The 24,998-nt window shown below is 45.1% G+C and overlaps 1 protein-coding gene across 2 annotated transcripts; it reads left to right on the top strand.

Moving 5' to 3' along the window:
- Positions 1-868: 868 nt before the first annotated feature.
- On the top strand, positions 869-20,101 carry RHOV (ras homolog family member V). Of its 2 annotated transcripts, XR_013983597.1 has the most exons (4): positions 869-1,351; positions 15,819-15,877; positions 17,309-18,836; positions 19,540-20,101. XR_013983597.1 is itself a non-coding variant. In XM_080997663.1 (3 exons), exons 1-3 carry the CDS (start codon positions 1,153-1,155, stop codon positions 17,747-17,749), a joined length of 699 nt encoding a protein of 232 aa, XP_080853789.1. In that variant the 5' UTR covers positions 869-1,152; the 3' UTR covers positions 17,750-20,101. The 2 variants fall into 2 exon arrangements, 1 of the variants encoding a protein (XP_080853789.1); XM_080997663.1 differs by having other exon boundaries at positions 17,309-20,101.
- Positions 20,102-24,998: the final 4,897 nt, after the last annotated feature.

Raw genomic sequence — 24,998 nt, 5'->3', positions numbered from 1 at the left:
GTTTGCTTTAGGTTGCTACGCTCTGCTTGTTGACCAAAGCCACCACTCCTGATCCTCTTTAGAAATCCCCGGCATAAATCAATAGCTGTTTCTGTTTGGGCCAAGAGGCTGGAGGGGTTCTGAAACGCAATCATCTCACTTGCCTCCCCGCCTCACTACCTCTGGAAACACCCTTTTGAAAGACTGCTCAGCTCGGTGAGAAAAAGAATCGTTTGCATCTGCCAGGACCTTGACTCCACTGTTATAGCAAATGAATCTAAAGGGGTGTCCAGAGCATTGTGTGGTCCTGTTTTTTGGATAAGTTTCAGTTAGTAAGGCTCAGGGAGGTGGACTCTTGGCTGCTAAATCTAGCAGGGAGGGGATTAAAGCCTCCTTGCAAGAGGGGGTGGTCCCTGCTTGTACCTGGTTCTCCCTCTCCCTGTTTTATCCTCACAACAACCCTGTGAGGGAGGGCTAAGAGTCCATTAGAGACGTTACCCAGTGAGCTTCATGGCCGAGTGCGAGCCAGATGCCCATGGGAAGCCTGTAAACAGAATCTGACCACAACAGCACTGCTTCAGACAGTGGAGGTAGAAGCCACAATAGCAAAACTGTTTCACCTGTTTGTTTGTTTGTTTGTTTGTTTGTTTGTTTGTTTGTCTGTTGTGCGAGACGGCGCTTCACCCCACCTTACCCTCATGTGTCAGTCAGTCCAGCAGTTTGCCACAAACAGCACCTTCAGTAAGTGCTAGGAAAGGGGGAAAGGCGGCTGGGAGTTTGCAGTTTGCTCAAGCACCTATAAGGCAGCATCAGGTTACCGGGAAAGTGGGTGGGCCCATGCAAATCACAGCTGCTCTGGGTGGCTTAAAGAATTTTTAAAAAAAACCATTACAGGTCTCGGGAGTTAAATGCAAAGTGAAAAGGTGGAGTCCTCGGCCCGGGTGCAACTCTCTTTTGCTCCAGACCCAAGACACCTGAAGGGATGCAGTCCCAGAAAATGAGATACTACCACTGCGCGTGGGAACAGAGTGACTGACCCACGTTTGGCTCTCACTTCTTCCTGCTTGCCAGTTGTGGTGGTGTTTTTAAGCCCAGAAGAACTAACTATCCAATCGCAACATTTTTTGTTTCAAAAGAGGGACGCCAAGTGTCCCCTTTCTCGCTCCTCCAGCGATGCCCCCCCAGGAGCTACTGGATTATTCGCCCACCTTGAGAAGATGCAGCACCCCCAGCAGAGGCAGCGGCTCCGAGCTGGGCATCAAGTGTGTCCTCATAGGAGACGGGGCAGTCGGCAAGACCAGCCTCATTGTCAGCTACACAACCAACGGATACCCAGACCAGTACCAGCCCACGGCGCTGGACACCTTCTCAGGTAAGCAGAGCAGAAGCTGGGCAGCTCCTTCCTTCCTGATATGTGTTGGGGTACATTTTGCCACAATGGGGTACACTGTGGTCATTTTGGCACTCTGCGTGCCTGACTAATCGCCATAAGACCTTTCACAGTGACAAGTGGGATACAAAGTTCATAATTAATAGATCAATGGCATGTGTGACAATTGAGATATATTGAGATGTATATTATTGAGATATATATCGAGATACATATTATTAAACTGCTGGCTTAAATGACTGTGTTTTATTAGAATAGGATGTTGTAATTTAATATTGTTTACAATGTAAGAAGTCTGAGTGGGGATTAAAAAATATATACATACATATTAAGAAGCAATTAAGTAAGCTGCAAAGGATTGCTTTTTTCTCTCCCCCCCCCCCCCATGCCTTTAACAGTAGCATGGAAGGCAGAAATTCACCAGGTGAAGCTATCTCCAGCAGGCAGATGCACAGACAGGGAAAACTTTGCCTACTGAATATCTCCTTTCAAATGGGAGTTTTGCCAGAAGAAAATGAGGGGGAGGCCTACACGTGTTCTCTGTTCCAAGCAAAGACTTTTGGATCTTCTCTTCTTGGGTGTAATTGGAGTTTTTAGTGGAGGGGCTGCAGCTGCAAACAACCAGCCTTCTGAGCCCAGTATCATATCATATCAAGCCGGTTGCAGCAATCAGATGGTGTTCATCTGTACAGGAAATAGATTGGGAAGCAATTTAACCTGATCCCTTACAAAACTTCATTGGCACCACAACCCCAATGCATGTCTGCTCTGAGAAGTTAAGTGGCACTTCCTCCCAGAAAAGCTGCTTTCCTATAAATGCTTAGTACAGTGGCCTTCTTTGCCTGTTGCTTTAAGCCATAGTTAAACTTAGCTATGCGCTGGTGCAGGCGAGGTTGGGGGAAAGGGAAGGAATTACAGTGGTACCTCAGGTTAAGAACTTAATTCAATCTGGAGGTCCGTTCTTAACCTGAAACTGTTCTTAACCTGAGGTACCACTTTAGGTACCATGTGGGTGGTGCTGTGGGTTAAACCACAGAGCCTAGGTAGGGCTTGCTGATCAGAAGGTCGCCGGTTTGAATCCCCGCGACGGGGTGAGCTCCCGTTGCTTGGTCCCTACTCCTGCCAACCTATTAGTTCGAAAGCACGTCAAAGTGCAAGTAGATAAATAGGTACCGCTCCAGTGGGAAAGTAAATGGCATTTCCATGCGCTGCTCTGGTTCGCCAGAAGCGGTTTAGTCATGCTGGCCGCATGACCCGGAAGCTGTACACCAGCTCCTTTGGCCAATAAAGTGAGATGAGCACCGCAACCCCAGAGTCGTCCGCGACTGGACCTAATAGTTAGGGGTCCCTTTACCTTTACCACTTTAGCTAATGGGGCATCCCGCTGCCGCCACCCCGCCACCCCACGATTTCTGTTCTCATCCTGAAGCAAATTTCTTAACCCAACGTACTATTTCTGGGTTAGCGGAGTCTGTTAACCTAAAGTGTCTGTAACCTAAAGCGTCTGTAACCCATGGTACCACTGTACAACCACTTCATTCATTGAAGTTTGGTGGGCTTGTGGTTTGTGTCTCTACAGATAAACCATGAACTGTCACCAAGGTTTGTTCATGGTTTGGGAGAGAAAAACCCGAGCCCTGGTTTGGTTGTAAAGCTAAGCCAAACCATGGCTTAGCTCCTGGTAGCAGGGCAGCAACAAAAGCTTTACCTTTAAACTATAATTAAGCTTCCGTGTGATTTAAAGTGATGTGTGAATGAGGCCATTATTTAAAGCACCAGTAGCCATATGTATCTTACAGAGTCCCACCAATATTGAATCAGTGTCAATATCTTTAAGAGGTTTTGAAAGAAAATTAAAAAGCTGTCAAGTGGACACATCTTGAACCCTTAAAAAAAAAATAATACAAAGGAAACAGGTTTGGTCTTCTACCCGAAACATGGGTGGCAGCACTCTCGCTTAGCTAACTGTGGAAGACTGTTCAACTGGTTTTGGGTGTTTCTAATTGGGAGAGTAAACCTCAAGAGATTGTGTTTCCAGTTCAAGCATAGGAAAAGAGGAGAGAGCAGTTGTGACATTTGAAGCTGTGTTAGTAATTCATTTATTAGGATGAAACTCCCCATAGCACGTGGGGCTGGATTGCCTTAAGCTCTGTACAGACAGGAGGTTTCCCACACTGCAGCTCATGTGATAGGGCACTGAACTGGAAATGCAGGAAGGATCATATGGAAGGTAGAAAAAGAAGTAGACATTTGGAGGGATTGCTTGCCAACTGACAGAACATGCTCTGAGTTCTGTACTTCTTAGGGAATGAGATCAGGCATGATTTTACTATGGTAGCATACATTTCCACTGGAACAGTAAAGCGGTTAGAGTGTCAGACTAGGACCTGGGAGACCAGTCTTCAAATCCCCCCCCCCCAGCCATGAAGCTCACTGGGTAACTTTGGGCCAGACACTGTCTTTCTCAGCCCAACCTACCTCACAGGGTTGTTGTGGGGATTAAATGAGGCAGGGAAGAACCATGTACACCATCCTGAGTTCCTTGGAGAAGAAAGTGGCAATCTGAATCCTGATCTCCCAGGTCCGATGCTCTAACCACTACTCCATACCACTACTCAGTATGGAGCACAGTAAAACACCAAGCATTAAACAACTTCCCTAAACAGGGTTGCCATCAGATGTCTTCCAAAACCCAGAGAATTTTTTATTTCCTTGACATCTGATGGGATGGTGCTCCACAGGGCAGGAGTGATTACTGAGAAGTCCCTCTCCCTTGTTTCCTGTAACCTCACTTCTCGCAATGAGAGAACTGCCAGAAGGACCTTGGAGCTAGATCTCATGATATGGGTGGAGACTCTTCTTCAGATATACAGGGTCAAAGCCATAGGTGTGAGTCGTGCACCTGGGGAACCACCAATGAGGGAAATCACCCCCTCTCCCTGCCAAAAGTCTCTGCCAATATAATACGGGATCAGGAAGTCCCTGAGATGTTCTGGACCCAAGTTGTTAAGATACCAAGTTTGTTTGTTCTTCTATTTGGAAAGTCCATTTCATCATTGTTATGGTCAACAGATGCATTTTCAAAAAATGGAAGTTAATATTTATTCATTTATATATTACATTTCTTTCCTGCCATTCCTCCTAAAGGGACAACAAATGCATTGGCGTTGAAACAGTGCAAAATTAAGCACCTGGGCTTATTTATTTCAAACACAATCCTCTTTCTTTCAATATTAAGAATGAATTTTAGGCTTCAAAAGGATTTCATTAGAACACTAGCTGTTGCCATGTGTGTCTAAATTATCTGGCTCCCTGTCTTTTCATCCCATTGGGGCCTGCCCTGCCCCACACTCTCTCAAGGCTCTTCAAAGGCCATTAGTCCCCACCTCAAGAGAGTTTCTGTCAGTCTGGATGCCTTGTAAGGAGAAGGGAGCAAAAGGCACAGTGGGTGAGAACCAGGTGTGAGGACTCTCCTAGTATTGCCTGTGAATTGCATAGGCAAAGAGATTACCTGTGGAAAGAGGAGGGAGTGTTTATTGTATCTCTAATTGGGATGGAGAATTTCGGGTGCCAGGAGGCAGCTGTGTGGAATGATGGTTCCAAAGTCAAAAAGGGATTGGAACATTCTTGGGTCTTAAAAGACTGTAGCAGATTTCACACTGGAACCCTGCACAAAATGTCAACCAAACATTTTTGATGAAGTAGGCCATTGCCTTTAAGGTATCAGGGCACAATGCGTTTTCCTTGCAGCCTTCCTTAACCCATGCTGCAAAGGCTGCAATCCCATGCAGGCTAACTTGAGAGCCAGCCCTATTGAACACATTGGGATTTACTTCTGAGTAAACAGGGTGTTCTTGCACAGTGTTCTCGAAGCTACCAACATGAGTTTGACCAAACTGTGGGAGGCAGTGGAAGACAGGAGTGCCTGGTGTGCTCTGGTCCATGGGGCCACGAAGAGTCAGACACAACTAAACAACTAAACAACAACAAACAGGGAGAGGATGGGGGTTTAGAAAGAAATGGCTGCAATCCATTTACCTGAGAGTAAAGCCCATGGAATTTTATTTGTTTTTTAATTGTACCTGAAGTCTGCTCTTCACCAAATGTTCCAGGGCAGCTTACCAACCAATCAATCAATCAAATAAAAATTCAAGGATAAAACCATTGCAAATCGGAAAACGAAATCGCAAAATTCTGAAGCTCTCTTTTGAAACAGTCAGAAAATGATTTGGTATCAATTTGGTTAGGTTCCGCCAGCCCCTTTGAAAGTTTCCAAAAAGTCTCTCCCTTTATATTTTGGAAACAGTGGTAGTATATCAGCCTGCAATAAGTAGAACACATCTTCACAGATATTTGGGGCAGCTGTGGGAGTAAAGGGTGTACATCTCAAGCATGTTTTAATTGAGCTGCTTGAAGTAGGGTAAAAGGGGTGGAGCAAGTAAAGAAACTAAACCTTAGCTAAACTAGGCCCCAGTTTGAATCTCACCTCTGCTCTAATCTCACTAGATGGCACTCTCTTTTGCTTAGCCTCCTGTCTGCATAATGAATGGGGTGACAAATCTACCTTACAGGATGGATACAAGGATTATGTATTTGAAAGACTTTGAACGCTTTAAAGTGCTCAGTAGAATTGAGACTGACTTTTACCTTAGGATCTGGCTGTAAAACAGTTTCACCTTTTATTTTATTTCTTTCATTATTTATAAAATATTTACATACAGCTTGGAATATGTAGAAATGGTGAAACTTACCAGAAGAATAAGTAATCAAGATAAAAAAATTAAAATAAAATAAAATAATGAAAATGGTTTATTGAATATTTACAGATAAAAACTTTTGCAGGATTATTGTAACAACCTGCAGTTTTATAAGAGTATATATTTAAAGAAGATGAATAAATGAGTAAATTAATTTAATTTGGATATGCAGAAGATACTTTTTTAAAAAAAAATTAAGGAACCACAGAAAGAGGGGGCGGTAAGTCAAGTTTTGAAATGTCAAAATGAATGTAAAATTAAGGAAATGTATACACTTGTAAAGTATAAATAAATAAATAAAATGGAAAAAAATTATTTACACCCAGATAGTCATAAAAAAAAATCAGAGCGGTTTACAACAATTATACATGAAACCAAACTATAGAAGCCATATAAAATATGTATTCTTAATTGCCTGCATAAGCCTCACTGAACAGAAAAGTTTTCAGCAGGCATTTAAAGTTGAACCTTCCCCCTACACTGCACATAGACTCCCCTAGAAAAATGAGTAGTCTAGTGCAAATAGGCTGAGAATGTCTGGAGGTGATATCTCTGTTCTTTTATTTGGGAGCATGTGTAATGTTTAGATGGCAGGCAGACTGTGACTCAGAGAGCAAAGACACCAATTTCATATGTCAGCGGTCATTCTGCTGGTGGTCATTTAGTAGAATCATTCATCTTTTTTCAGGTTTCACCTGTTGCTTTTATTGTTGTGTTTTACTGAATTGATCTGTTATTTTCTGCACTGTCCTGAAATCTTAATATGGTTGAGGGGAGTATATAAATGTTCAGGGGCAAACCTAGTGGTTGGTTAGGTTGCCCCCGCTGCGCCACCCCACCCCCCGGGTTACTGGTCAGGGGGGACGGCAGCGCAGAAATCTCGCCTCACGCCTCTTCACTTTTTGAGTTTCTGGTCTATGTTCTCACCTGGCTTCAGAGGCGCCACTACAATTCCTGGCCAAGGGTGCAAGGGAGCCTCACTTCTTCAGCTGAGAAGCAGTTTCCTTACACTGGCAACTGTGGGGGGGCTGGGTATTTACCGGTAATATTGTGAAGGCTGTGACGGCTTTGCTCCACACCCAATTCGACACAGCTGATCGCTAACCTTTGGGAGACCAGGCAAGGCCTTATCCTGATTAGGGGCTATTGTATATGACTATCTTCCTGATCTTCAAATTTATTTGCAAGATATGGCAACAACAGCTTAATTGCTCTTTCTGCCCTGTGCCTCCTTGTTCCCGGTGCTCACAGAACAGGCTTTGCAATCTTCTTTCTGAAATGTGTTTGTTTGTTTTTGACACTCCTCCAAGGACTCAAGGCAGGATACAATGCACCCTTATCTCGTTTTCTTCTTCACACAATAGCAGCCCGAGAGATAGTGACTTATCTAAAGATAGCCAATGAGTTTTCATAGGTAAGCACTTATTTGATCCCTGGTTCCCATGCCCACGCTATGTCCACACTCTGCTAGGGTGGCCATCTGCCCTGCTTTACAGAGGAATGGTCCTCTGTTGAAAGGTGCCCGTCCTTTCAAGGGCTGCCCAGTCCAAATCTGGTTTAAAGACTAAAAAAGCCCATCAGAAAGTACAACTGGGGTCTTGGAGCTGCCCTTCAACACTGAAAGCAGCTGGGCAGCAGACATGTGTTGTATTCATATTTAAATAATAGTAATTAATTTTAAATCTGTAGTATATGCACAGGTTATGTGAATCGTTTTTTGTTGTTGCATTTCTTCTTTTTGGTGAGGCATAAGTGGCCCCCACCACAAGTGACTATTCACTGCACCTTCGAGGGGCTGCCTGAAATTAGGGTCCATAAGGACATTGTCATGAGTTCTGCCTTCCAGGCCAAGCTGCAATACATGGCTAAACTTAAATTATCATCTTATGAGCAAGAAAAGGTCTGAGCCACATGGTCAAATCTTATCAGCTATACACCTGAATAAGTTGTCTTAAAAAACAACCTCACTGGAGTTTCCCTCCACAAGCTTCTCAATAGATTTGTCCTTTTTTTTAATGCACTGTCCACTGACCTTCTGTCAGGGTTAGGCTTCTCTTATGGAAATAATCACGTTTTCCCAGAACCCAAATTATAATGTTTGGAGGCTGTCTGCAGGCAGCACATCTTTGTTGTGTGAACCACACACACAAACACACACATGTAGGCTTGCAACAAGGCTAACACTCATGGGAAGTGCCTGCCTTTAAAATACAGTGGTACCTCTGGTTACGAATGCTTCGGGTTACGAACTCCGCTAACCCGGAAGTAGTTGCTCCTGGTTGCAAACTTTGCCCCAGGATGCGAGCGGAAGTCACGCACCGGCAGCAGTGGGAGACCCCATTAGTGAAAACTCATCTCAGGATCAGAATGGTTCCAGCTTAAGAACGGACCTCCAGAATGAATTAAGTTCGTAACCAGAGGTACCACTGTAACAGATCATGAGTAGTAAGTGCCATTACCTTCTCCCTGGTAAGTGACCAGAGAGAAGATAATGGCATTCGACAAAGTAAATTTATATATATATTGTTACTATCCACAGCACCTCCACCTAATAAGGATTCAGTTTCAATTTGTGGCCCTCGTCCAGCCCATCACTGACTCTACACACTGGCCGGCCTGGCTTCCCTGATTCAGATGCAAGTGAAATACAGAGTGGGTGTCATCTGCATATTGATGAAGCCACACTCCAAACCCCCAGCACCACCCAGCAGTTTCATGGAAGCATTTAATAAGACAAGATGGAGACGTGGGTGGCACTGAGGTCTAAACCACTGAGCCTCTTGGGCTTGCCAATCAGAAGGTCAGCGGCTTGAATCCTTGCGATGGGGTGTGCTCCCATTGCTCTGTCCCAGCTCCTGCCAGCCTAGTAGTTCGAAAGCATACCAGTGCAAGTAGATAAATAGGTACCACTGCGATGGGAAGGTAAATGGCATTTCTGTGAGCTCTGACTTCCGTCAAAGTGTTCTGTAGTGCCAGAAGCAGTTTACTCATGTTGGCCACATGACCTAGAAAGCTGTCTGTGGACAAACACCGGCTCACTCGGCCTGAAAACGGAGATGAGCACAGCACTCCATAGTCAAATTTGACTGGACTTAACCATCCAGGCCATAAAGAAGGCTGATCGCCGAAGAATTGATGCTTTTGAATTATGGTGCTGGAGGAGACTCTTGAGAGTCCCATGGACTGCAAGAAGATCAAACACATCCATTCTGAAGGAAATCAGCCCTGAGTGCTCACTGGAAGGACAGATCGTGGAGCTGAGGCTCCAATACTTTGGCCACCTCATGAGAAGAGAAGACTCCCTGGAAAAGACCCTGATGTTGGGAAAGATGGAGGGCACAAGGAGAAGGGGACGACAGAGGACGAGATGGTTGGACAGTGTCCTCGAAGCTACAAACATGAGTCTGACCAAACTGCGGGAGGCAGTGGAAGACAGGAGTGCCTGGCATGCTCTGGTTCATGGGGTCACGAAGAGTCGGACGCGACTAAACAACTAAACAACAACAAACAAACCATCCAGGAGTCCTTTACCAGTGTGGTGTAGTGGTTAAGAGCAGTGGACTCGTAATCCGGTGAACCGGGTTCATGTCCCTGCTCCTCCACATGAAGCTGCTGGGTGACCTTGGGCCAGCCACACTTCTCTGAAGTCTCTCAGCCCCACTCACCTCACAGAGTGTTTGTTGTGGGGGAGGAAGGGAAAGGAGATTGTTGGCCGCTTTGAGACTCCTTAGGGTAGTGATAAGGCGGGATATCAAATCCAAACTCCTCCTCCTCCTCTTCTTCTTCTTCTTCTTCTTCTTCTTCTTCTTCTTCTTCTTCTTCTTCTATACAAGATGAATCCCCACAGTGCACCACAGTATAAATGCTATGAGGCTAAGCAGAAAATCTCCAATGCTATTCTCTGGTAATGGTCCTATTGATAGAAACAGCGCCACCGTAACACAGTGCCCCCATTTTCCTACGCCAGGAAGATACTATGGTCAGTGGTATGCAACATGGCCAAGACGTCCAACAGACTCAACTGGGTACCATTCTGTCTGTCACTCTCCCAAATATAATCAACCAGGGTGACCAAGGCTGTTTCAATGCTATATTCAAATCTGAAGCCAAGCTGAAATGGGTGCAGATAATCTGCTGTATCCAGGGATAGCAGCCACCACACAATCACCCTGCCCAGGAAGTGATTATTGCAACTGGGTGGTAGTTATCTAAACTTCAGGTTCTGGGGATACCATCATCAGGAGGGGATGCACCACTGTATCCTTCAATGCAGTGGGCATCTTCTCCATAAGTGAGAGATTAAGTGCTCCCTATAGACATCTAGTCAATCCATCTCTGCTTAAAAGGCATGATGGGCTATGGCCAAGAGAGAATGCAGTGGGCCTGATCCCTTCCAGGGTCCTGTCCCTCCTCAGGCAGCAACAACTGATCTCACAAGCTTCAAGCAGACAGTGCTCTAAGCACCCTCACAGGACTTGCATTAACTGTGGCAGCAAGTGAAATAGAATAATAATAATAAAAAAAATAAAATAATTTTATTTATATCCCGCCCTCCCCAGCCAAAGCCGGGCTCAGAGCGACTAACAACATTAAAATGATACAACATTCTAAAATCATTTCATTATGTGGATATGTGGATACGAGCAATTTTGCTGATTGCCGTCAAAGGCTGCTTTGCTATGGTTATCTGCTTTCTCTTCAGGGCTGGATTTCAACAGCCCATTCACCACTTGGAAAAGCAACACTGGGCAGTCCACCGAGAAGGCATACAGTGTACAAAGACAGCCCCATGGTTATCATGCCCTGAGGCAGAGCAGAAAATTGGCCCTAATACAGATCTTGGTCCATGACACAAACAACCTAGAGAGAACCTCTGCTAACTTCAGACGCAGGGAGGCTGCGTCAAGAAGTGGGGTGCTGCTCTGTAGCTCAGCCCCTCTGGTGCAGATTCTCATATCCAGTTCCCAGACAGGCTTCCTGGTGAGAAATTAGTTTCCCATGCATACAGGTTGAGATCTGAGCTACCGATAACCTGTCATTTCAAGTTAGTTCGTCACTCGGGGTCAGAAATATGCATAAATATTGACCTTCAACCACCAAACTATCCTGTTTAGCCTGCTTCTCCGTTATGCTGAAATTCTTCCATTGCGTATAGGAGGGGCCAATGCAAGGTTTAAACTTAGAGAGTCCTACAAAATTGTAGTGATGGGGGAGTAAAGAAGCAAACTTCCTCATACCGAGGTGCTGTGCATTATACGCTTGGCCAAATGCATTTGGATGCCCTGAAATGGGGGTCACAGCTCTGCACCTTTTCACACTGCCACCACGTACCCTTCTCTCTGTTGCCATAATTCACGAATGAACCCCGTGTTCCTCCCCTCTCTCCCAACTTCTTTCGCTTTCCTCTTTCCTGATTCTTTCCCAGTTGGGCTTCACCCTGGTAAGGAGAGGGAGATAAGCACAGGTAGTTACTAAAGAAATGTGTGTGATTTTCCTCCTTTAGCAAAATGAAGGGCAGTAATAGTTGAAGGACTGTCCTGAAACCACCTAGCCCAGGGTTTATCTGACTGGGGCTGGTAGGAGTTGGATCCTAATAACAACTGGAAGGCCACAGATTCCCCCAAACCTGATGTACAGGGTAGGCTGCAAAGTGACAGAAGCAATAAAGCCCCAGGGAACTCACGGTCTGTATCCTATTGGTTCACAGTTCTCACATGAATTTCTGATAAAGTATTTGGGGCAGTATACAACTACCACATCCTGTTGGTGCCTTTATTTCCGCTTGCTCAACAGGACACCCCCCCTACACACGTCCTGCATCCTCCCTCAAACACTGCGCATGCCAGTTATTTATTTCCCAGTTAACCCCCACCCATGGGATTGGCAAATACTTAGAAATGAAACACCAAGAGGGAAATGCTCAGCATTTTGAAGATCAAAGTAGAATCTTTTGATCAGGAACAGGTTTCTCTTCTTTCTCTGTAGTTACGAGATGTTAACGGGGCTCCCAGCCATAAGGAAGTGATGTATTTCACACCAGCTCTTCTGATGGCTGAAGAGGCACTCTAGGACCTTGAGCTATCCCTGCCTCTCTCTTTTTTAACCTGTTTTTGCGCTTGTTCGGAGCCATTTTTAAACCCCCTTCTCACCCAACCCAGTGGCAGACAAAGATGTTCATTGCGCTCCAAACATTGAACCCTAAAATTCAATAAGGAAACCTCTATTTTCACCCGGTCACATGATAAAGATGCAACCATGTGTGGGGATATTCAGGGTTGGCCCAATAGGTTTCACTGTGTGAAGGCCTTGCTTAGACCCAGATATGTTCCATCTGGCACATGGCCCCTTAGAAAGAAATAGGAGACCAGCTCCTGAAGGTGAGGCCTAGCTGGAAGAGTTTGTTGCTACCCTTTGCAGAATCCTAGGCCTCATCAAGAAAGACATTGCACGTTCCTTTGTAATTCATGAAAATCATATATTCATATATATATATATATATATATATATATATATATATATGCTTAATTTACCATTAACTCTGTCAGTAATGTGTTCATACATAAACAGCAAGGGGCAAGACATCCACCAGCGTAGTCCTGAGTGGGGAATCTGATGCCCTGCTAACATTGTTGGACTTCAACTCCCAATACCCCTGACCATTCCAGTGACCCTGCTTTTGTATCTGTTTTGCCACATTGAGCCAACCAAAGTGTTTTGGCTTTCCCTGTGTCTCACTTGCTACCTTTAACACCTTGGCTGCACTTCAAGGAATATCCAAGCCCAGCCCAGTTGACAGCTTGGAGGCCTTCAGTCCCTAGGAGCCTGCCTGGCCGCTGAGGCAGCATGTAATGAAATTACTGCAGTGAAAACTGATGGCTCCTTTCTAATTGTCCCATGCCTAAGAGGAGTTTGTACTCCATTTTTCTTTAATCAAAATCCCCTAACCTACTTATTTAATATTTAAACTACTGTGGGATCTTCAACAGTAACTTTGAAAGTATCTTACTGCCTTTCCGTGGTGCAGGATTTTCCACAAATACAGTGGTACCTCGGGTTAGGATCTTAATTCGTTCCGGAGGTCCGTTCTTAACCCGAAACTGTTCTTAACCTGAGGTACCACTTTAGCTAATGGGGCCTCCCGCTGCTGCACAATTTCTGTTCTCATCCTCAAGCAATATTCTTAACCTGAGGTACTATTTCTGGGTTAGCGGAGTCTGTAACCTGAAGCGTCTGTAATCTGAGGTACCACTGTAATGCACTGTGACTGTGCTGTTTTTTTCTCTTGTCTCCGTTTCAGTACGTTTCTGTTTTTCTGCAGTCCCAAAATGCTCCTTGATTACGTAGTCCCAAAACACCTGTTTGTTTATCCTTTGATGCATTTGCAGGTCTCTCCTCAAACTTGTGCTTCTGAGAATGGAGATCTCACATTTTCTAAGTGCTCAATGTGCAATATTTTGTAGCTGGAAAAATTAGTGGTTCCCCCCTCCTCCATTCATGGGAACGGCTATTGCAGAGGTAGCCAAAGTGTCAGTGGGGGTGGTGTCCTCTGGGTACAACCTCCCTCCCCCTCAACACATAAAGTTTTATTTATTTTTAAATTGGACATTTCACCACACTCCCTCTTTCCTGTGTGGGAGTGCACATCTCACCATGGAAAAAAAGGGAAAGAAAGGACTGAACAAAGACACCATCTAGTTGCTCCATTGTCATTGAGATTCGGGGTGGGGTGGGGAAGGAGCTGAGACACAGGCGAAAATGTGATCAGGGCACCCTTTGCCCCACTGCACTGAAAGGCCCCAAGGAAGGGAGAGTTATTTTGCTCAGTAGATCAATGTAAATTCTGAAGCAGGGTTGTTTGTGGTCACCTGCTAATGGCATAAAGCCTGAGAAAAGTTTAACCCTGTCTCTCTACAAAATAAAGAACCCATACACACCCCAGCTGAGGAAAGGACACAGTGGCAATATCACTAGTTGGTGCTAAGTATGGGCTATTGTTGCCTTTAGCACAGGATGTCTGCTTCTCTTGATTACACACTCCTGCTAATTATGCATTTTGTCTTGGGTTGTTGTTTTTCTTTATTACCCTGTCTCTACATTCTCTGTAAGCTACCCCCAATATCTATTAATGTTCCAGAGTTTGTGTTGCTCACAGCTTCACTTTGTAACAGTTAGTTTAATGCAGCTCAAGGTAGATGAAACTTAAAAAAAACATTCCTCCATGGTATATTTCCCTTCGTCAGTCATTCCATTTGCATATTGTCACACACACTCCCTTACATGGTCTCATCTGTGTTGTTCTTTGTCTCGTGAAGAGAAGCTACAAAACTGTGGCATACTTCCAGTGGGGGCTGGCTCCCATTGGGACTGGTGGGGTGGAAGGCAGAGAGGACAACAGTAAATGGAGTCAAAGCCAATGACAGGCAGAGCCAACTACTTATCCTAGAAGCATAAAATTGCAGAGTTGGAAGGGCTCCTGAGGGTCATCCAGTCCAACTGCAATCAAACCTATACCAGGGTGGGCAGAGAGCTCTCCTTCACTGAAAGTCTTCAAACAGAGGCTAGACCGAGATGCTCCCTAGCTCTGCATTTCTGCACTAACCAGAAAACTGGACAATACAGTGGTACCTCAGGTTAAGTACTTAATTCGTTCCGGAGGTCTGTACTTAACCTGAAACTGTTCTTAACCTGAAACACCACTTTAGCTAATGGGGCCTCCTCCTGCTGCTGCTGCTGCTGCTGCTGCTGCTGCTGCTGCCTTGCCGCCGGAGCACGATTTCTGTTCTCATCCTGAAGCAAAGTTCTTAACCTGAAGCACTATTTCTGGGTTAGCGGAGTCTGTAACCTGAAGCGTATGAAACCTGAAGCATATGTAACTTGAGGTACCACTGTATTATATACAAGGGCCCCTTCTGCGTTATTCTGCAGTGTTTCCATTTGAAAATAGATGTAGGCGGTCCTGGCTATGGAGGGTGTATCCGCATCTGTGCAATGACGTAGTTATACCAAGATAACAATCACCACTTCCTCCTTTCTTTATCTGGGGCATGTGCAGGGAGGAAAAGGCATGGATAACCAAATCAAGGGCAAGGTTTTCAAATGCGCATCAAGTAACTACATCCACCCATCCTTGTGGATGATCTAGTATAAACCGAGGTTGAAAACATCATGTTGAGTTCAGACATGAATGATTCCAGACTGAGAAAACTTTGTGTTTGTGCTTCAAATGGGATAGTGTATACGCAGCCTAAGTCACTGGGATTTGTGCACTAGTGGAAGAAAACTGGCCGGCTGCAAAGGGATTGCACGAAACCTGCAAGGGAGAGGCCTTTGTATTGAAATCCAAACTTGCTAGGTTGGTTTGTTGTTTTTTAAAACCATACTGCAATTATGGAACAGTGTTGTTGCAAACATTGCACAAATAATTCACCACCAGTACAGTTTCGCTGTTGACAGTAAACTACACTGGCTATTTATGGCTGGTTCCATCCCTTCATTAGTGTGGCAGCAAAAGAAGGGAGTAGCTGGACATATGGAGGAATGTTTGCTTTTCAAATGGCTGCTTTTTGACACTGTGCAGCTCCTCACATTCAAAGAGCTCCTAGGTATATAAAATGGGGGACATGTTAGTAGATGGGTATGAAATATATCCAGCACTTACCCACTCCCAACCTTCTCTCTCTTTCTGTTTGCAGTGCAGGTCCTGGTAGATGGGGCACCACTTCGTATCCAGCTGTGGGACACTGCAGGACAGGTGAGACTCATAAATTAAAGGAGAATACGGGTTTGAGTTCTGATGGGGTGCCAATAATGTCAGGAAGAAGGTGGTGAAAATCTGGGTCAAAGTGAAATTATGAGTGGCATTAATAATTGCTCTTCTACAGCACATTTCAAGTTCTAAAGATGTTTCAGATACATCACCCCTGTAATCCTTACTACAGACTTACTAGGCCAATCTTACCAAATTAGGAAAAAGCCCTGCTGGATCTCGCCAAAGATCCATTTAGTCCAGCATCCTCTTCTCACAGTGGCCAACCAGAGGCCTGTCAGAAGCCTACAAGCAGGACCTAAACGCAACCAAACTCTTCTTACTTGTGATTCGCCGGAACTGGTATTCAGAGACATACTGCCTTAGACAGTGAAACACAGCTAGGATCCCTGTACCACAGCTGAGGGTATGCAGTATTGTCACCTGATGAGTTTGTGTTTGAGGTAACATTAGAACTGAGGGCTCCAGGAATTGAAATCTACTGAAGCCTCCACAGCCAGGGTACTGAAAAATGTGGGGTACCTCTGTATAGAAGTGCAGCCCTTGCTAGAGAAGCTTCCCAAGCGTTAATTGGAACATCTGGCTTTTTTTGCTTGGCTGAGATCCCTCTTTGTAGTGGACCTTAAAGTCTCTCCCTTTTACAGTTATACCTCGGGTTAAATGTGCTTCAGGTTGAGCATTTTCAAGTTACGCTCCACGGCGACCCGGAAGTAACGGAGCATGTTACTTGTGGGTTTCGCCGCTTGCGCATGCACAGACGCTCAGAATGACGTCACGTGCATGCATGGAAGTGGCGAAACGCGGCACGCGCAGTCGCATGTTACATTTTACTCAGGATGCGAACAGGACTCTGGAACGGATCCCGCTCGCATCCAGGGGTACCACTATACATAGGCCAAACTGAGCTTCCTCTAGTTATGAGAGTGGGTGAGCTACCAAGTTGTCTTTGTTTCCCTTTGGTTACACTTGGAAAGCTCAAGCTGTTTTGTTTCTTGGCTTCAGAAGGGTTGCTGGAACAAAGGATGAAAATGTATGCTTTAGAGCAGGGGTCAGCAAGATTTATCTTGCCTGGGTTGGATCGGTCTCGCGGAGATCCCTCCATGGGCTGGATTGCATGCGCCCGTGATTTTTGACGTCTGTGCGTGCGCAGACGCGGTTTTCGGCACCATGGAAGCAAGTCCCTGTGCCGGTTTAGCGCAGCGCGCAATCAGGTAACTCAGTTCGGGGGCCAGTCAAATGACCTCCGCAGGCCACTTCCGGCCCATGGGCCTTAGGTTGCCGACCCCTGCTTTAGAGCTTTGTAGAAAAGACAGCATTACTACATTTTATGAGAACCCTCTAGCCTATCAGCCACAGCTAGTTTCTGCCGGTATGCATCGCAAACCAAATTCAACATCTCCTATTTTTCCTCTGCAGGAAGACTTTGATTGCCTCCGTTCACTCTGTTACCCTGACACAGATGTCTTCCTGGTCTGCTTCAGTGTTGTAAATCCCACATCCTTCCAGAACGTTATGGAGAAATGGATCCCTGAAATACGGACACACAATCCCCAGACTCCCGTGGTGCTGGTGGGAACACAGTCAGATCTGCGGGACGACGTCAATGTGTTGATCAATCTGGACCACTATCATGCCGGGCCTGTGCCAAGAACTCAGGCCGAGGGCCTGGCTGAGAAAATCCGGGCTCAGACTTACATCGAGTGCTCTGCTCTGACTCAAAAGAACCTGAAGGAGGTTTTTGACACAGCCATCATCAGCGCAGTTGAGCACAAGGCCCAACAGGAAAAGAAAATGACAGCCAAGGGAATAAAAACTCTCTCCAAGTGCCGGTGGAAGAAGTTCTTCTGTTTTGTCTGAAGCTGGTTTGGGAATGAAGAGGCCTAGAAGTCGGGATTGGACTTTGCACTTTCTGCCACAGAGGGCAAAGTGGCTAACTGAATGAAAAAGTGGCTCCAACAAGGAGAGTGTTGTGAGCCAAGGGGACCTGGAGCCCCAGGATTTGCTGGGTTGGGATAGAACTTTCCTGGAAGACAGGAAGTGGACTTGTGTAGTAGTGCCAGGATACCAAATGGCTCATGCAAACTCAATAGAACTGGGGTGGTTTGAAGCTTCTTGTACTGAGTTCAGTATTAAAGAATAGCCAAGCCTGTCATTTTAGGTACCCAGACAGCATGGGCAGTTTCCAGAACCTCCTCACAGCAATCTTATTTAAACCCAGGAGAAGCCAATGCAGTGGGGTGGGGCCAGACCGCTCCCCCCCCCCCCCCGACAATGGCATTGCTGCTTATTGGGGCAAGGGCAGAGCTGCAGGGCCAGACTGACAGGAGCACCGGGTACTGGTGTGCCCTCACAGCCTTGTCCTTCCCACAGCCCTGCCCCATAATTTGAAGTGGTCCCTTTTTCAGCCAAGCAGCAGCACTCCACCTCATGGGATTAAACCTGAGATATATTCTTGAGGCTGATATCTCCTTTTCAAGGCACAGGCAAGGACAGAGGGATTTCTCCTGGGAGACAACAATGTCAAATAACATGGCCTGCTCAAGGAAAAAGTATCTTTTATACTTTGCTTTCAATCCTGCTTCAGGAAGCGGAATAAGTCCTCCAGACAGCAGGGTCTTTGTATGGAGTATCAGTTGTGTGGCACATCCTTAAAAGGACAAAGCATTTTCTAGCAAAATGACATGGAATGATCCCTATGCTTCCACAATGCTATTCCAATACAGTATATCATTTTGGACATCATGTATTTAAGGTTTTTGGTAGGGTAGGGAACCTTCCGGCATCTAAATGTGAATATTTCCCTCTTAAGAAGGACCAAGTGCATTTGAAAGAACTGTAAGAAAATTTCACTGTTGTGTGAAACAAATATTGTAAAAGTGAGAAGATAAAATAGGAGGGAAATGACAATATAGGAGAAGCATGTGACAAGAAGGGCAGAGAGATGGTAGAAATGAAGGAGAAGAGAGCGAGACAGACAGAGATACAGAGATACAGAGGGAGTTTAAGGAAGGTGAAAGGGAGGCATAAAGGAGCATTTCCCAGTGTAGTGCCCTCCAGATGTTTGAACGTCCAGGTCCCATGAGCACAGCTGACTGAGGCTGGTGGAAGTGGTACCAGGCTGGCATAGAGAAACCAAGAGACAGGAGAGTATGTCGCCATGGGGTTTAGATAATGTTGGCAGAGGGTTGTGTTTTTTTGCACTAAGAAACCCTTCAGTGACCTCACCTCTTGATGGTTAGTCATACCTCAGATTCAAATGAAGGAAGATGCAACAGGGGAATTGTCATGGAAATAAGATCTTTGATGTGCTGTACTAAAAGCAAGGAGAGAGACTGCTGTTCTTCCTGTATCAGGAAAGAACTGGCTTTGCTACCTATGGGTGGAGCGTGAGAGCCAGAAATTCTGGCAGCCCTGGAGTAGGAGAGATCCCACCTCTGGATAAGGATCCGAATGCAAGCCTGGACCTTTGTATAAGAGGTGAGAGTGCCTGCAAATTGTTCAGCACAGAAAAAGAAGTGGCACTGTGTTACTAAATACACAAGTATTTTGGAATTCACCAGTTTCTTAAATGCCAGGCTTCGGAAAATGTGAATGAGAAGTGGGAACCTGAGTGGCTTTGCTTATTCAATTGATGTCTCCACAGGCAGAAAACAGCGTCCAGATCAGGGATTGATCATCCCATGCGGTAATCATGCGTATTTCCTTTTTGTTACGAGTGGATACCCTGGGAAGCTCAGCCATGACTTTCCAGCATTTGTACGCCTTGTGTGATGATCAGCACACAGTTTGCATGTTGGAAATGTGCTGTGTTTGAAGCAGGTCTTGATCATCACTATTCTAGAGTTGCACGGCACACTTTTGCTGCACAAGTGGAAAACATTGCATGTTGGGTCTTTATGCATTTCCATTGTACACGGGGGGAGGTCCTGGAATGAGGTTGGACATCATGGCAGCCCTGTGTTGAGGACTGAATCTTAAAGGCAGTGCCAACACCAGGAGTTCAAAGGAACTAAGCATGCTTCCCTTTTCCTGCAGTACTAGGGAAGGATGCATGGGTGTTGTCAGTTCATGTTTGTAGCATTGGAGGGATTCCAAGGAGTTCTTCCTGGGATAGAAAGGATCCTCAATCCTGTTCCCATTGCCCTGGGGACTGTGTATCATACACTTTTTGTTTTGTTTCCAAATAAAGATGTTTTGTTTAAGTATGAATGCGGTTCTGCGAATTATTTGCATTGGTGGGAAATACCTTCACAGATTAAATGGAAACGAATTCAAGGTAGCAAAAGCCTAGTGATGATGAATAAGAGTCACAGAACATTTTCTTCCCACAGAAGTAGCAAGACACAAGTTGCAAAATGTCAGGTGAATTTTGGCAATCCAAATTAAACTGGGCAAATCGGACTCCTCAGCCTTAATCACACATGTGTGGTTGAATTATTGAAGACCTCATTCTATACATATTGCTAAATAAATAAGCCACAAAATATCCCTCCAAAAGCAAAATAAACTGTTGGGAGCAGTACAGACATAATTAATAAATACAGATAATACAGGTGCCATCATACACAAAGTAGGCCATTGGGTGGAATTCAGTGTCGTGTTATTATAATAGTTCCATCTGTGCAACCAGTTCGGTTTTCTGCATTATTTCTTTTGGCAGTAGGAAAGAGTATCTGTGCTGTAAGGCCATTACTTTGATAAAATCATTATTTCACAGCAAGCTACTTGGACGCCAGCAAAATAGACATAGACTAAGCACTTTGATCCTGCTGTAACCAACCGTCACTTGACCTGGCCAAGTTGAAGCATGCCTTGCTGCTTGGGCGGCAGCCAGCGGGGAGAGTTTCTGTTTTTGGTGTATTTAATTCTAAAGGAAATCCACAGTGACACAGATTTTAGAGTTGCTGTGTCAGCTGCTACTGCTGCTTTCCAGACTAGCTGATGAGAAGCAATTTGATGGAAACCTATCTGACTGGGAGTGATAGCAAACTGTCAGAGAACCTTTAGAGTAATTCACTGCAAAAAAACCAAACATCATCTTTTGGGAGTACAGCAAGCCTAGGAAAACACTTGAGGTAGAGGATCTAGTTGGTAAGAAGCATTTTTATGGTGTTCCATATAAGAGTAAACTGATACCTTCCTCAGTTCCCCTGTGCTGAACCAAACTTGCTGGTAGACCCAATTATAAAAGCCTTAAGGCCACAGAAAGGTTCTATATTTTTAACAATAATGATAATTCATATAGCATTCTTATGTGCAAAATCTCTTAAATCTTTATTGCATTCATCTCGCAGAGTTAATATTACTAATTCGAAAAACTCTCTTAAAGTGCCAAATCTCTTACTATCTTTATTACAGACATAAAAGCTGAGAGTTTGTAATAACACAGTGCATTTACAAAGCACACTTCAAAGCGTTTCACATTTGTTTATCTCTGTAATCCTTAACAAACTAGGTCAGAATAATTAATTGTCTCCATATTGCAGATGGGAGTGTGGAAACTGAGCAAACAATAATGGCTTGTTAAAAAGGACTTGAATCTATAGATTTCTCAGGTTCATCCCCGTCATGGCAGCCACTCGTCAGCAATACCTCCAGACAGATCCAGTTTCATGTGTGTGTTTTAAGCTGATTTTCTGCCTGCAGCATAAAGCCACCCATCCATTGACTCTTCTTCAAATCACGCTAAACCATGCGATGCAGCTGAATCATGGTGCAGAAGGCACAGAGTGAGGGCTACCTAAGGGCCAGTTTCAGTCTGGGCACACTCTTTCCAGATTATACCCGATACTGGCTGCATTCTTTCCACAGCTTTATAGTTAGCAGAGGACAGCAGAAACTATGCAACTTAGCTCACTTGAAACCCCTTCTCTTGGCTCCATAAAAAGAGCGGTCTTTATCTATGCTATTAATTTTTTGCTGAGAATCTCCCACCAGTGTGAGACTCATGTGAATGGCAGCGTCCTGCAGCTGGCTGCAAAGTCATATTCCTCATAAATCCCAGCTGATAGCAAACCTAATTTATTCAGGGATGGCAATCTGCAGGGCCATTCACAGGAGGGTATTGATTTTACCAACTCTAGCATTTGCAGTGTGGGAAAAACACAGCAAATGCCTTGCTTACCTTAGGCAGTTGCCCATTTGTTTCACTACAAAAGAATGCATCCCTTAAAAGGCTTGGCTTCACCTCATCAGCTTCCTGCTGGGACAGCTACCCTATTCCCGCTCCTGATCCCAGGCTGCAAATTAAGCCCTGGGACACCAAGTATTGTTCAGTTCAGTGGGGTTCCTCTTCCTAAAGTGGGGTGTGGCCAGGCTTTGAGAACTTCCAAAAGATTCACCCTTCCTGCTGTTTTTCTTCCAAGCCTTATTTACAATGCATGGCGAAATGTAGATGTTGGTTGGTGGTGATGAAGTGAGTCCTTTAGCCAGCCTCTTTTTAACTTAACCGTGCTAATTATGGGGGCCTTTTAAGATAACATGCAACTGGGATGGTCCTTCACTTCCCCCAGAAGCCTGGGGGTATTTCCCCCTTATAAACAAAATTCAAGGAACAGGCAATTATACTATGATGCATTCAAATAATAAAAGATTAGTCTGCTCGTTATCTTACCATTTTTATTTCATGTATCTTCACAAAACACTAAGGAACTAACTTGGGCGTTTTCATTTCACCCCAACATCCTTTAATCCCTGCCTCTTTCTTCATTGTTCAATTTGCTTGCTTAACTTCCCGCCTGATGAAAAGTTTTGATGAATTCGGAAGCTTCTTTGTGATTTTTTAGTGGATTGTGCTTTTGTTACTGTCCATAAGTAATAGCATTACCTGTCTTGTGCTTTTATCTGTGCTTTGTGGCTGTTGTGTGTGTTGTGTGTGTGCTTTCATAAGCCACCCTGGTAAGATATAAACTATAGAAGCAAGCAAGCCAACAAACTTTATTTTTCATAGGTATGTGACATGTCATCTATGGGGAAACTGAATGAAGATGATTTCTGGATCTCATTTTTCTTTATTTGTTCATTCAGTTTGCAAGCACATGTACATTCACATTCCTTTTCCACTCAGTCACAAAGTTGCACCTTAAGATTTTCACTAAAGGTGAGTGCCTTGAGTCTCACTTCACACACGACAGCAGAAAATAAGGGAATTACGCAGTAATACGAACCAACTCTTAAGTTAGGCACAGTGACTTGCTTGAGGGAGGGCAGCCACCAAGTCTACCCATTTCACAGGTAGGGACACCCGGGATCTAGTGTTTCAGTACCCCCTCCCTAATTGTCAACGAATATGGCACATTTCAAGTGGTGTGGTGGATCAAGGAGACAGTAAAATCAGGTCTAGGGCAGAATTGATAGCATTTTCAAGATCAGGTGACTGGGCCAGAGGTGGTAACACTGTGATCAGAAGGGGAATGGAGGCAGTCAGTCAGTGTGACTCAGTTTGGTTTAAGACAGGTGTCAAAAGCCTGTATGTGGTGTGGGGATGGACGTGGGTCAAATAGGAGGAGGAGGAGTCCAAAGCTCCATTTATAGCAGGAGAAGGAAGGTGGGTGGTGGTGAAAATCTTTGGCTGAATTGGACTTGAGCTCAGCATTCAATAATCATCCCAGTGGACAGCACTGACTCAGGCCACGGAGTACAGACCGCCTCCTCAAATGTTGTGAGAGGCCCACAGGCAAGAAGCTCCTCCTTCTGTACAATTTGTAGCGTGGCTTTGATTCCAGTAAGGATAAGGCCAGAGGCGAGGATGTCGGAAAGCCATCTCATCCTGCTCTCGGGGCCTCCCAAATGAAACCTGCTGAGTCATGTAAACTGCAGTCCCTCCTGCGCTAGACAAAAAGTTCCCAGCACAATGATAAGCGCAGTATTGTTTTGCCCTTGTGAAGGTCCATTGTGCAAGCGGGTGAAGAAAGGGGTGGGGGGAGGAGGGAAATGATTCAAGCTCAACCCTGAGACAAGTCTCATCCTTTGCATCATGTGATGCTGGTTCCCAGGCTGACACTGTGCCCTTTGCGCTGTGTGTGAGAGCGCTTGCAATGCTCTGAACTGGTCTAACCAGTCTTGGAAGGGAAAGATCGGCTGCAGGGCCCTGTCTCTTCTTCCACTGACACCACCACCCCACGTGAGGCTGTGTTGTGAACCTGAAGCGCTGCAAGAGAGGGGTTTTTCCCTTTGTCCCTCTGACTGAGGATCATCGGGTGTGTGAAATCTGGCTCCCAAACAAGTTTCGCCACATGTCACCAAGCCAGGCTTTTCTTTCCCATGAGATAATCCTGGGCGGGGCAGGCAATCTATTAAAATCGAAACACAATGAAAATGAAGGGCTTCCCAGGAGTTACTGTAAATCTCCCTTGCTGGGTTTTCTCAAGAAGGACTGGGAATATGAAGGCGATACTGGGGTTTTGGCAAAGAGGATAAACCTATTAAATACCTATATCCAATCACACGTTGGGGCACGGTGAAGAACTCCCAAAGTAAGAGCAGTCAGCAGTCCCCTGATGGACAGAGCAATCCCAATTACTCTTATGCTCAGCTAGGGGGAGTTGGATTGAGTAGACGTATCTCACTGCTCAGCCAACCTCCCATTGGCTGCCAGTTATCTGGGCTTGTGTGCATGCACACTTCTTCAGATACGTGCATGCACATGAAAGCTTATACCAAGAACAAACTTAGTTGGTCTCTACGTTGCTACTGGACAAGTTTTTTTTTTTTTGTATATTTTGACTGCGTCAGACCAACATGGCTACCTACCTGAATCTGTATATGGCAGTTTCCTATGTTCCAGTGTTCCTACAGGTATTTCACACATTGCATGGTAGTCAGTTTTGCCACCTGTACACAGGTGTTTAGCCTTAGGTGGTTGGCAATGGGTGCTGTTTGCCAGGTGAAACAATCTGAAGAAGTGTGCATGCACACGAAAGCTCATACCTGTAACAAACTTAGTTGGTATCTAAGGTGCTACTGGAAGGAATTTTTGTTGTTGTTGTTTCAACTACGTCAGACCAACACGGCTACCTACCTGTAATCAGCAGCCACTATGTGGTGCACAAGGGAAACAGAATTCCCATCTTTACCTTTTGGGAAAGGAGATAGGGAATGCCTCAGT

Source organism: Podarcis pityusensis (genome assembly GCF_964106645.2).
Source record: "Podarcis pityusensis genome assembly, chromosome: 1".
Taxonomy (NCBI): domain Eukaryota; kingdom Metazoa; phylum Chordata; class Lepidosauria; order Squamata; family Lacertidae; genus Podarcis; species Podarcis pityusensis.
This window is presented reverse-complemented; position numbering and strand designations above follow the sequence as displayed.